General features: G+C 39.9%; 2 protein-coding genes across 3 annotated transcripts in view; one reads left to right on the forward strand and one right to left on the reverse strand.

The window, feature by feature from the left end:
• KDM4C (lysine demethylase 4C) overlaps window positions 1–14,427 on the reverse strand; it is a 400,467-nt gene that overhangs the window by 338,794 nt on the left and 47,246 nt on the right. The gene's annotated exons all lie outside the window — the stretch shown is intronic.
• Window positions 713–1,166, forward strand: LOC102175291 (60S ribosomal protein L30-like). Its single transcript, XM_005683678.3, has one exon. It carries the CDS (start codon window positions 778–780, stop codon window positions 1,123–1,125), a length of 348 nt encoding a protein of 115 aa, XP_005683735.1. The 5' UTR covers window positions 713–777; the 3' UTR covers window positions 1,126–1,166.

A 14,427-nucleotide genomic window follows, 5' to 3' on the forward strand; every position in this document is an offset into this window, starting at 1 on the left:
ATGTTCAAGCTGGATTTACAAAAGGCAGAAGAACCAGAAATCAAATTACCAACATCCATTGGATCACCGAAAAAGCAAGAGAGTTCCAGAAAAACATCTATTTCTACTTTATTGACCATGCCAAAACCTCTGACTGTGTGGATCACAATAAACTGTGGAAAATTCTGAAAGAGATGGGAATACCAGACCACCTGACCTGCCTCCTGAGAAATCAACAAGCAACGGTTACAACTAGACATGGAACAACAGACTATTTCCAAATCTGGAAAGGAGTACGTCAAGGCTGTATACTGTCACCCTGATTATTTAACTTATATGCAAAATACATCATGAGAAACGCTGGGCTGGATGAAGCACAAGCTGGAATCTGAAGATTTCTGGGAGAAATATCAATAATCTCAGATATGCAGATGACACCACCCTTATGGCAGAAAGCAAAGAAGAACTAAAGAGCCTCTTGATGAAAGTGAGAGTGAAAAGCTGGCTTAAAGCTCAACATTCAGAAAACTAAGATCATGACATCCGGTCTGATCACTTCATGGCAAACAGATGGGAAAACAATGGAAACCATGAGAGACTTTATTTTCTTGGGCTCCAAAAATCACTGCAGATAGTAACTGCAGACATGAAATTAAAAGATGCTTCCTCCTTGGAAGGAAAGCTATGACCAACCTAGACAGCATATTAAAAAGCAGAGACAGATTCTTTCCTTTCTCGCTCCCCGGCCATCTTGGCGGCTGCTCTTGGTTGGGGGCGTCCCGCATCTAAGGCAGGCAGATGGTGGCCGCAAAGAAGACGAAAAAGTCACTGGAGTTGATCAACTCTAGGCTCCAGCTGGTTATGAAAAGTGGAAAGTATGTGCTGGGGTACAAACAGACTCTGAAAATGATCAGACAAAGCAAAGCGAAACTGGTCATCCTCGCCAACAACTGCCCAGCCTTGAGGAAATCTGAAATAGAGTATTACGCCATGTTGGCCAAAACTGGTGTCCATCACTACAGTGGCAATAATACTGAATTGGGCACAGCATGTGGAAAATACTACAGAGCATGCACACTGGCTATCATTGATCCAGGTGATTCTGATATTATTAGAAGCATGCCAGACCAGACTGGTGAAAAGTAAATCATGCACAATTTTTCTTTAACAAAACTGGCCAGAGCTTGTTTTAAAAACAAACAAACAAAAAAGCAGAGACATTACTTTGTCCACAAAGGTCCGTCTAGTCAAGGCTATGGTGTTTCCAGTAGTCATGTATGGATTTGAGAGTTGGACTATAAAGTAAGCTGAGCATTGAAGAACTGATCCTTTTAAACTGTGGTGTTGGAGAAGACTCTTGAGAATCCCTTGGACTGGAAGGAGATCCAACCAGTCCACCCTAAAGGCAGTCAGTTCTGACTATTCATTGGAAGGACTGAAGCTGAAGCTGAGACTCCAATACTTTGACCACCTGATGCGAAGAACTGACTCATTGGAAAAGACCCTGATGCTGGGAAAGACTGACGCCAGGAGGAGAAGGATGACAGAGGATGAGATGGTTGGATGGCGTCACCCACTTGACAGACATGAGTTTGAGTAAGCTCCAGGATTTGGTGATGGACAGGGAAGCCTGGTGTGCTGTAGTCCATGGGGTTGCAAAGAGTCGGACTTGACTGAGCAACTGAACTGAACTACTACTGACAGTGAAATAAAGTCTAATACGTTTCCTCCTTAGTAATCAAAGGCACAGGTCCCCAACTTGTCTCATTCTCTGATGGATCTAAGAAAGAAAGTAATATCATTATCAGAGTCTGTGATGTTGATGTGATCCTACTAAAGAAGTAGTTAAGCCACTTAGCTTCTGAAAAGTACCAAAATGTGGGCAGGGCTTGAGCCTCTTCACAACTATTAATGCCAGGACAATTACAATTAACATAAAGAATATATCTGTTTCTCCCTATTCCAACAGGACTTTATCTACTTTTTCCTGTTTCTTCTAGCTGTTTTAATGCTGTTTCGCACTTAAAGCAATCTTAAGATTTTACACGCTCGAATAACACCTGGCAGAGGGCTCAAATAACACCTTCTATTCTTCATGAAGAAAAACAACTTAAGGTATTGCCAATGGTCTCATTTTCATTTTCATAGTGAAAAAAAATCTATATCATATACATAAGCTCAACATTATTCCTTCAACGAAAAAGAAAATACTAACAATTTGCCAGAATATTAAACTATATTTTCTAATTTAGAAAATACATAACATAATTTTTTAAAAAATTAAATGTATAAACCTAGAAACTAAATAAAATCATTTTATAATTTTAGTGATAGCTCTTTTTTTAAAAAAAAATCCTATTTAGAACATAATTAGAATCGTAGTCCTGGGACTCATGACACTAACTGTCCCAGTGACACCAAAAGCCCACGGACAGGTGGTGATTTATTTTGAGAAACCAATGCTAAGAAGCTGGCAAGGGCAAGCAACTACCCAAACTCTCCATCTCAGCCAGACTTGTCACCCTTTTCCCCCTCAGGCATGGAACTCTATGTGGGACTCATGTGTGTCTCTATCAATTTAGCACTTCCACAGCCAAAACTGCTTCTCCCCACAGTGATCCCACCTAACTCTCTCATGTGCAAGACAGACACTTTGAGTCAGCAGTCATATACTCTGAGGTCAGCCGGCAAATCAGCTCAATCTTCTTCTATCAACAATTCTCTACCAATACTCTTCTTAAAATACAGCTTCCACAACTGATAGAACATTCTACATGCAATGTGACAAATGAATAGAAGTACTGTTTTACACACACACACACACACACACACACACACACACACACCCATCTGGATGGCATAACTTGAGATCATCAGGCTAAGACTTCATTCACTAAAGATAAGCAATAATATGCTGGCAGATAATGATTTCTTATTAAATAGAAGCTTTAACACAAAATGAAAATCTAAAAGTTATAATCCAAGGCCAATAGCTCTCTCTTAGCATGAAAGCATGTCTAGAATGACAGTATTTTCCCTTGGACGTGAAAATTACACATACAGCTAGTGTTTTGGCTTCAAAATACTCCTTATTTTGGAATAATTCATATCCTAACATGATAAAAATACAAAATGGAAAGGACACTGGTGACTCAGTTTAAATATTTTATCTAAAATATTTAATATTTTAGAAACCTGCAGCCTAAGAAAAATCTGTTGTCCAACAGCACCATCTGGTGGATGAACATATTTAAGCCACCCCACTGCAGGTTCGTGACATTGTAAAGAGGCAGTGATCAAGACCATTTTCAAGAAAAAGAAATGCAAAAAAGGCAAAATGATTGTAAAATAGTTGTCTGAGGAGGCCTTATAAATAGCTCTGAAAAAAAAAAAAGCAGCTAAAGGCAAAGGAAAAAAGGAAAGATATACCTATCTGAATGCAGAGTTCCAAAGAATAGCAAGTAGAGATAAGAAAGGCTTCCTTGGGACTTCCCTGGTGGTCCGGTGGTTAAGACTCTGCACTACTGCTGCAGGGAGCAAGGGTTCAAGCCCTGGTCTGGGAACCAGGATCCCACATGCTGCACAGTGCAGTCGAAAGAGGTGAATAAATAAAATAAAGTAAAATAAGCTTTTTAAAAAAAAAAAGAAAGGCTTCCTCAGTGATCAATGCAAAGATAGAGGAAAACAATAGAATGGGAAAGACTAGAGATCTCTTTAAGAAAATTAGTGATACCAAGGGAACATTTCATTCAAAGATGGGCACAATAAAGGACAGAAATGGTATGGACCTAACAGAAGCAGAAGATATTAAGAGGTGGCACTACAGAACTATACAAAAAAAAGATCTAAATGACCCAGATAACCACAATGGTGTAATCACTCACCTAGAGCCAGATATCCTGGAGTGCGAGGTCAAGTGGGCCTTAGGAAGCATCACTACAAACAAAGCTAGTGGAGGTGATAGAATTCCAGCTCAGCTATTTCAAGTCCTAAAGGATGATGCTATTAAAGTGCTGCTCTCAATATGCCAGCAAATTTGGAAAACTCAGCAGTGGCCACACGACTGGAAAAAGTCAGCTTTCATTCCAATCTCAAAGAAAGGCAATGCCAAAGAATTCTCAAACTACTGCACAATTGAACTCATCTCACACGCTAGCAAAGTAATGCTCAAAATTCTCCAAGCAAGGCTTCAACAGTACATGAACCGAGAATTTCCAGATGTTCAAGCTGGATTTAGAAAAGGCAGAGGAACCACAGATCAAATTGCCAACATCCGCGGATTAACTAAAAAGCAAGAGAGTTCTAAAAAAACATCTACTTCTGCTTTATTGACTACACCAAAGCCTTTGACTGTGTGGAGCACAACAAACTGCAGAAAATTCTTCAAGAGATGGGAATACCAGACCACCTGACCTGCCTCTTGAGAAATTTGTATGCAAGTCAAGATTCAGCAGCTAGAACTGGACATGGAACCACAGACTGGTTCAAAACTGGGAAAGGAGTACATTAAGGCTGTATATTGTCACCCTCCTTATGTAACTTATATGCATAGTACATCATGCGAAATGCCGTGCTGGATGAAGAACAAGCTGGAATCAAAACTGCCAAGAGAAATATCAATAACCTCAGATACGCAGATGATACCACCCTTATGGCAGAAAGTGAAGAACTAAAGAGCCTCTTGATGAAAGTGAAAGAAGAGAGTGAAAAAGTTGGCTTAAAACTCAACATATAAAAAACTAAGATCATGGCATCCAGTCCCATCACTTCATGGCAAACAGATGGGTAAACAATGGAAACAGTGACAGACTTTCTTTTCTTAGGCTCCAGAATCACTGGAGATGGTGACTGCAGCCATGAAATTTAAACATGCTTGCTCCTTTAGAAGAAAAGTTATGACCAACCTAGACAGCATATTAAAAAGAAGAGATCATAACTTGGTTGACAAACGTCCATCTAGTCAGTTATGATTTTTCCAGTAGTCATGTATGGATTTGAGAGCTGGACCACAAAGCTGAGCGTTGAAGAGTTGATCCTTTTGAACTGTGGTGTTGGAGAAGACTCTTGAGAATCCCTTGGACTGCAAGGAGATCCACCCAGTCCATCCTAAAGGAAATCAGTCCTGAATATTCATTGGAAGGACTGAAGCTGAAGCTGAAACTCCAATACTTTGGCCACCTGATGCAAAGAACTGACTCATTGGAAAAGACCCTGATCTGGGAAAGATTGAAGCCAGAAGGAGAAGGGGACGACAGAGGATGAGACGGTTGGATGCCATCATGGACTCAATGGACATGAGTTTGAGCAAGCTCCAGGATTGGCTGGCTTGCTGCAGTCCATGGGGTTGCAGAGAGTTGGACATGACTGAGCAAATTAACTGAATTGCAGGAAGATAAAAGAGTCATCTGCAAGGTTAAATGCCAGTAACACTAAAATCTTAGTATAAAAAGATTCCTATGCTTCAGCTAGTATTCTTCTAAAGGGGTTCTTGACAAAGTTATAATATAAAAGAAATCTAGAACTCAAAAAAATTCGTTATCTAAGACTTCGGTTCACCTTCTTGAAGAAATGTTACTTAAAATAAAGCAAACACGTTTAAGCTGAGAGGAACCTCAGAGAGCTGTTAATTCAATCCTTTCCCTTTACAGCCTCTAAGGCAACAACAGTTTTCCTGAAAGTCACAGATAGGGATGGCAGACATGGATTATTATATAAGTAAATAGGCCAAATATTCTATGCTATTTAATACCGCTTTCTGTTTTTCTGTGGAGAAAAGGCAGGAAATGAGGCAATGTTGGTGGCAAAGTGCCTCTGTTAGCAGTGGGTTAACAGAGGTTAAAGTGCCTCATGATTTAGTGATGAGCTGGTCACCCCTCAGTGCATCATGGGCCAACCCTACCCTAACCCTAGGAATTGTCATACCCTCCTTGCTCTGCGGCCCCCAGCATCCCTCTCCACCTTAGATTTATCTGCTTCCTTTGCTCAAGAAAATCATCCTACCAATAAAAATGAGAGATACAATGAACGTTAAATCATCCCGTTGAAGAACATCTGTAATCATGGCAAAGCATTCACTATGTGCTAAAGTGAGAGGGACAAGAGACAAAACCAAACTGTGTTCACCAGGATACCACACCTGTTCAAAACAATAAAACTACTGAGCACTAAACAAAGAAAAGGCACTGGAAGGGAAGACACTAAACTCTTTGGACAGCTCTTGTTTCCGAATGCCAGGATTATGAGTGATTTCAATCTTCTCTGACATTTAATGCTTTTCATCATTTTTATAATACTTGTATTAACAAAAAGGTAATTTTTACCTAAAAAAGTTATGCACTTATAATCATAGACTATTAAAAAAAAATGGGAAACTAGAAAGAGTACATAAACACACATCCATCTATCCAGTACATCCATAGCAAAAAAAAGGAAAAACTCCCCAGCTCTCATGAAGAAATATGCAGTAAAAGATGTCATTTTTTGTCTTTTTAAGGTTTGTCACCGTATTTTTCAAACAGCTTTGAATTTTCTATCAATTATCTATTAATAAATACATGGATGACAATAGACTAGCAAATTAATATGAAAGGAAAATCTTACAAACACACTTTAAAATATTTTATATGTCTTAAGATGCAGGAACTTGCGTTTACACCCCAAGTCTATTTTCTGCTTAAAAAATTTTGCCAGAGTTTTATGTCAGAATTCATGGTTGATGCTCCCCCAAATAACTCCATGACTTCTTGGAGAACCACTGTCTCGTAATGTCATTAGGTCTCGGAGGTTCCTATCAGGGACACAGTGACCTGAAGGTCTAATATGAACAAGAATGGAAAACTGTTACCTTGCCTTAAGATGCCCGCATCATTTACATAGAGTGAGATCAGGGAAGGAGTCTCCTGCTAAATGTCTTACAACAGAAGCTTTCACAATGCTGTCCAAAGGCCACTGGGTCTGTGGCATTAAAGCCACTATCACAACTATACCAAGACATTATTCTCCTTTTTCACTCTCATTCTCCCATGTGTGTAAGGTAGAGTGTGCAGAAGGCTACATGTTATCACAACAGATTAAACACAAAAAGCAGATACAAGATTCTGGAAAGGGGTTTCTATTTAAGCTAGACATTAGTGAGAAATGCATGGGCAGAGGAGCCTGGCAAGCTATATAGTCCATGGGCCACAAAGAGGACAGTCACTTGGATATGACTAAGTGACTGTTAACCCTGAGACACTAGTGACTTGAAAAACCCATTAAAAAATGCCACTTCTCTCACTAAATTTTGTGTTTAGGAAAATACAGTAATTTTTTAAGAAAAATATGAATATTACATAACAGATTCTTTTTAATGATTTAAATATTTTTAAACCTTCTCAGTTTTCATTTCTAATACAATAAACAAGGATAGATACAACCCACATGAACAACAGTTCTTTGAGGTCCACAATAAATTATTACAAGAATAATTGTAATTGTAGGTGCTGAAAAGGCCAAAATTTGAGAACTGCTATCTCAGTTAGTTCAGAAAAACACCCAATGGGGATCATTACCACTCTGGGGTCAAGATCACTCTGACCCCACCCTCGTCCCTCCTTCCTAAAAGCACTCTCCAAGCCTCTTGCTATGACCAGTTCCTCTTGTAAGCCATTATATGATCACACTTTCTAAAGCATGATTCTGATCCTACCCCTTCCCTATTAAATAATCTCAAACCGTTCTTCAAGATGTAGAGAGTGATAACCAAAAAATTTCAGAAAACTCCATGATCTGGCCTCAGGCTATGTTACCAATGTCATATATGCATCAACCCTACTATTATTTAGGTGCGTTCTTGGAAGCAGATGTTACGAGAGAGTCTATGAGAAACGATACCTGCCATCACTGGACTCAAGAGTTTATGTGAAAGAAACAGAAATTATGCAAGTATCCTTCATTTTCTGTCCTCATTTTCAAAATATCTGCTGTAGTAACATATTTTTTTTACCCTAAATTCACTGACCAAATCAAAAACTCTATAATGACCTGTGAACATCCACCAGCAGAAAGCTTTCAGTGGCATACAAATCTATGTAAGGTAACAAAGATGGCAATTCAGTTATTAGCTCAGTTCTTGTCCCTAAAAGATTATGCTTTGTGCCCAGCATAAATGTACTGGGCATCACTGCTACCATCTTCCAAGCACTGCTGGTGAAAATGTGTTCTTCAAATGTGGAAAAACCTGAGAAGAAAGAAAGTAAGCATAGAGAGTTGAAGGTGATGGCACACAGTGTTGGAGAGAAGTGCATAAGACGTGATCTCAGCATGTCCACACCTCACAGCACACCCAAGTTGCTCCTGGGAAGCTGAACTGTGTTACTTAAACAAACACCATACATAAAAAACTAGAGAAACTCCCTGTGCAGTAGACTGATAAGTCATTCGCAGTGTAGGAGACCACTGAGTACCAGGCTGGTACAGGAGAAGATAACAGACACCTTCAATGATATGATGCTCAGTCGCTCAGTCGTGTCCGACTCTTTGTGACCCCATGGACTGTAGCCTGTCAGGTTCCTCTGTCCACGGGCTTTCCCAAGCAAGAATACTGGAGTGGGTTGCCAGTCCTCCTCCAGGGGACTGTCCTGACCCAGGGATCAAACCCACATCACAGGCGGATTCTTTACCACTGAGCCACCGGGGAAGCCCAAGGCAGTTGCAAAGTGAAGGAACATGATGTCAGCAAAGCAGGTGAGTTTCAAAGCAAGACTGGGAGAACAGTGATAAAACAGTGCAAGCTGTGGGTCACGGGTGAAGTGGCCTCCCCTCACAGTGAGATGTGCTATCTTCCGCCAATGAACTGCTGAAAACTATCATCAAAGACAGTTCCCCACAAGGGAAACAGTCAATTATAATGCCATGTCATCCCACAGGGTTATTTAAAAGAAAGAAGTACCTAGACATTAAGCATCCAAAGAAGGCTAAACTCCTGTGAAATAGGAACCTTGCTGGTGCACTTCTGTGAAAAACATCATCTCAAAGGGGCCACTGCTGACAGCTACGCCTGTTAGGATATGAATGAAGTATTCAAATCAGAAAGCCCAGATGATGGAGGAGACAGGTGAGGCTTAGGGAAGGAAGTGTCTGTCACCACTCAACCAAGGGAAAACCTTGCAAAGAAGACTGTTTTGAAAACAAATTAATACTACTGGAGATCCTTCTAGTGTTATCAAGAAGATAATAGCCAGCTTAAGGAAAGTACGTGGAACTTCATTTTTAAATCTCTATTTAAAGAACAATGATCATCAATAAGAGAATCACCACTGTACATATGATAATGTTGGAAATGCAGCCCAAATGAGCACAGAACACTGTACTAATGTCAGTGAAAAATGTTAATGCCTAGTCTTAGCCCTCACATACAGAACAAAGAGATGCACTCTGTCTTCAAACGTCTGTGGAAGTATGGCTATTGGCTATTCCAGAAATATTATATCTTCTTTTTTTCCCTTAAGATATGGCTTTATTTTAATGTGCCTTAGTCAAGCTGAATCATCCCACATAGTTATGGCACCTTTTTATCCCTGTTCATCTTTTCTCTTTATCTGTTGTTTTTGTGTTTGTTTCGTGAAGTAACGCTCATGTTTCTATAAACAGAGAACTGATTTTTTTAAATGAACAGTGCACAAAGGTTAATTAAAACTTTTTCCTTTTCCTTCCATGCTGCACAGTTTGCAGGATCTTAGTTCCCCAACCAGGGATCGAACACAGACCTGTGTCACTGAAAGCACAGAGTCCTAACCACTGGACCACCAGGGAATTTCCTAATTAAAACCTTCTTTATCAGTATACCAGTCCTTAGCAAAATATAACCAAAATAAGAGTTTTAGATCTTGGGACTCTTATGTTTCTGTTAAGTGTTTCCAAGGACTCATCAAAGGCCACCTAAAGACACAGGTGGTTCTATTTCTAAGTTCAGGAACTTTTTTACTTACAGAAGGTCCCTGACAATACCAAATTTCATTTCAGGATCTTTACATAATCAATATAAATATAGTCATAATCAAGATATCAACATAGTCATAACTAAAAACATTCAGAATTTTATCTATATCTTAAAAAAGTTTTGAGAATCCTTCCCCAAAAGCAAATAATTTGTATCTCTATATTAGGAGTTAGCAAACCTTTTCTGCAAAGGGCTTAGCTTTAAGGGGCCATACAATCTGTCACAATGACTCAACTCTTCCACTGTAGTGCAAAAAAGCCAAATATAATATGTTCAGTTCAGTTCAATCGCTCAGTCGTGTCTGACTCTTTGCAACCCCATGAATCGCAGCACGCCAGGCCTTCCTGTCCATCACCATCTCCCGGAGTTCACTCAGACTCACGTCCATCGAGTCCATGATGCCATCCAGCCATCTCATCCTCAGTCGTCCCCTTCTCCTCCTGCCCCCAATCCCTCCCAGCATCAGAGTCTTGTCCAATGAGTCAACTCTTCGCATGAGGTGGCCAAAGTACTAGAGCTTCAGCTTTAGCATCACTCCTTCCAAAGAAATCCCAGAGTTGATCTCCTTGCAGTCCAAGGGACTCTCAAGAGTCTTCGCCATCACCACAGGTCAAACCCATCAATTCTTCGGTGCTCAGCCTTCTTCACAGTCCAACTCTCACATCCATACATGACCACAGGAAAAACCATAGCCTTGACTAGACAGACCTTAGTCGGCAAAGTAATATCTCTGCTTTTGAATATGCTATCTAGGTTGGTCATAAATTTTCTTCCAAGGAGTAAGCGTCTTTTAATTTCATGGCTGCAATCACCATCTGTGGTGATTTTGGAGCCCAAAAAAATAAAGTCTGACACTGTTTCTACTGTTTCCCCATCTACTTCCCATGAAGTGATGGGACCAGATACCATGATCTTCGTTTTCTGAATGTTGAGCTTTAAGCCAACTTTTTCACTCTCCTCTTTCACTTTCATCAAGAGGCTTTTTAGCTCCTCTTCACTTTCTGCCATAAGGGTGGTGTCATCTGCATATCTGAGGTTATTGATATTTCTCCCAGCAATCTTGATTCCAGCTTGTGTTTCTTCCAGTCCAGCGTTTCTCATGATGTACTCTGCATATAAGTTAAATAAGCAGGGTGACAATATACAGCCTTGATGTACTCCTTTTCCTATTTGGAACCAGTCTGTTGTTCCATGTCCAGCTCTAACTGTTGCTTCCTGACCTGCATACAGATTTCTCAAGAGGCAGGTCAGGTGGTCAGGTATTCCCATCTCTTTCAGAATTTCCACAGTTTATTGTGATCCACACAGTCAAAGGCTTTGGCATGGTCAATAAAGCAGAAATAGATGTTTTTCTGGAACTCTCTTGCTTTTTCTATGATCCAGCGGATGTTGGCAATTTGATCTCTGGTTCCGCTGCCTTTTCTAAAACCAGCTTGAACGTCAGGGAGTTCATGGTTCAGGTATTGCTGAAGTCTGGCTTGGAGAATTTTGAGCATATGTAGATGGACAATAAGGCTATGCTCCAATAAAACTTCATTTACAAAGACAAGTAAGGCTTTGCATCATACATTCAAAGACTGGGCCTTGTCATGTCATGCCTTTGATAGGCTTGGCATTTTGGTTTAACAAGTAGTAATTACCTCAAAGGCTTCCCTGGTGGCTCAGTTCTAAGAGAGTCCACCTGCCAATGCAGGAGACAAGGACTTGATCCCTGGATCGGAAAGATCCCCTGGAGAAGGAAATGGCAACCCACTCTAGTAATCTTGCCTAAGAAATCCCGTGGACAGAGGAGCCTGGCAGGCTACAGTCCATGGGGTCACAAGAGTCAGACATGACTGAGCAACTAAACAACAGCAGCTTCCTTAAATCATGTTACTGTTACTGCTGCCAAAGGCCGCTGCCCATGGTGCTGAGATTTTCAAGTATATCCTAAGGAAATCAAGCTCTGAAAGCATCAGTCGAATGAAAGAGGGACCAAGACTTCTCCCCTGGAATCTCCAGACCCTAGTCCCTTTCCTATAAGACTGATGGTCCTCAACCAGTCCTTCACAAACACCCTCACCCCTAATTCCTATGTTGTATCCGCAACTGGATCAACACTACAATGGCACCCGTTTTTGTCCCTTAACAGACTTGCTTGGTGCTACAAGATAAATATCCGAGCGGGAGGGGCCCCTACAATCCATCTCCCGCCAGGCTGATCCTTTCCCTCAGATCCCACAGCCACTATTCCAGGTCTGCCTCACTCTCCTTAAGCCCAAGCTCACCAAAAAGCTTTCAAATTCAGTTTTTAAAAAAAGAAAGAGGGGGAGAGACAAATTAAGTGCAATCTTATCCTCCAATTTACCTAGCTTCTGTTCCATTCTTCTCTCCCCTCCTTCTACCTGTCTTGAACTTGCTCATCTAGGCCAAGCTCATCTCTCCTAACAACAAAAAAAATTCTTCCTTCTACACCAAGCTACTCAAAGTGCCTCTCTGGGCTCCCTGGAACCCCACAGCTGTCCCCCAAATCTGTGAATTACCTGAGAACCAGGATCTTTATTCACCTTTGCACCCTGCACAAACTGTTTCTCTTACCTTCCCCCTACCCTCTCTAGAAACTCCTATCCCCACCAATAAAAGGTTATGAATTTTGAATCCTTCTTTTAACATTAAAGGGAATAGCCATAACTAGAAATTAGGCAGGAAAGTGAACTAAAATTTGATGACTATAATCCCTTTCAAAATAATGCCATGAACCATAACAAACCAACATCCAATACAATTTAAATAATGAACTGCGCAGTTAAACAATGCAAAGATACAATAGGAAAGAGCAAAACAACACACAAGCTTTTTCCAATGCACATACATTGCAATGACTTCAAATGTTCCTGACACAAGCTATTATTACACTCACTCTTCATTACTCTCTTTAATGCACTCTTTCTCTTGTTGCTTTCCATCTACCTCAAGGGGGCAAACACAAGTTACTTTTCATTTGCTTGAATTTAGTTGTCTTGAGTGTGATTGGTTTTGTTTACCAGTACCAGTTCACAATATCTCTCATGCCTTTCTTTATGCTACAAAAGCGCTGAAAATGTCAGCTCAGTTCTGGAGTTACTAAATGCCCCTATAGAAATTCCATAAAATACTATGCCTTGTAGGTCCTACCAAAATGACAGATTTCTGGCTCCAAAACTTGTAAATAATAAGGGTACTTTAAAAACTGCATGTTTACAAACCAGTGAATTTTGTTCATTGAATTTTAATAACTAAAGTTACTCAAATCTGAAATCTAAAGTCAATGTTCCCTTGAAGCAATGCCATTGTGTAACTGGTTTTCAAACACAAGCAGTAAATTAATAAGCACTACAAAACTAAGCCCATCAGCCTCATCCGTGCTGTCAACAATTATATTATTTTACTATCAAATATGAAAAGCTAGTTCAGGGCAGCTTTATGTCAACTGTTCTAAAAATCATATGCTGTTTCTACTCCTTAATTATATCTGCAAAAAAGGAACAAAGAACTCAATGATCCCAAGGTGTGGTTAGAAAAAAATCTTGACTAAGTTTTTTATTTTTGAGCCTTAAGACACACAACCTCTCAGCCCAAAATCCAGATGATTCCTCAGCCGTCTTCCTTTCAGAAACCTGAAAACTTGCCAGGATACCACAGGGAAGAAACCACAGAGAAGACACAAAATAAACCATGAGCTCAGGGGACATTCGTAGGTGACACAGACCTAGCTTTATACACTTCCACAACTGTGAGACTGACTCTACATAATTACTTCCTTAAAACTGGCGTGGAGAATAAGGGCACCTAGCAGCCTACCAGCCTTGTAACTTTGAGAAAACACTAAGTTTTCTGGGCCTCAACTGAAAATACCAACAGTATTTGCTTGGCCTCACCCATTTCAAGATGCTATCTTCTGTAAGGAAGATTTAGTACTAACGGCACCCATTTTCTTAAATGTAAGTAACCAAAACATGCAAACTTAAAAGAGATTTGTCGTTACTAAAGAATAAATCAGTAAGAATATACTTGGAGTACAAATGAATCACTTTGCTATACAGCAGAATTTAACACAACATTATAAATCAAATACACTTCAATTTTTTAAAAGGAGGGAAAAAGAATATACTTGGAATTGAAATACCAAAAAACATAGCAAAGACTTAATATAGGGTACAATCTGAAACCGCTGGAGCTAGAATACATTGAAATGATCCTCTGGAGAGCAATACTGAAAATGCTTCTAAAGCAGCACACCTCAGCCTTTGAGGTGGGGAAACACAAACACACATGCAAGCATATATATACACTAACATAAAAGGCCAAAAGGAAATCATAGAGGTTATGCTTGTTTGGTAAGCTTATAAATAACCTTTTCTTCATATTTTTCTCTATTTTTAAATTTTTCTATACAAGTATGTACTAACTTAATAATACATTATCAATATGGAGGTTATTTACACTGGTGA

The sequence above is a fragment of the Capra hircus genome, chromosome 8 (genome assembly GCF_001704415.2).
Source record: "Capra hircus breed San Clemente chromosome 8, ASM170441v1, whole genome shotgun sequence".
NCBI lineage: Eukaryota > Metazoa > Chordata > Mammalia > Artiodactyla > Bovidae > Capra > Capra hircus.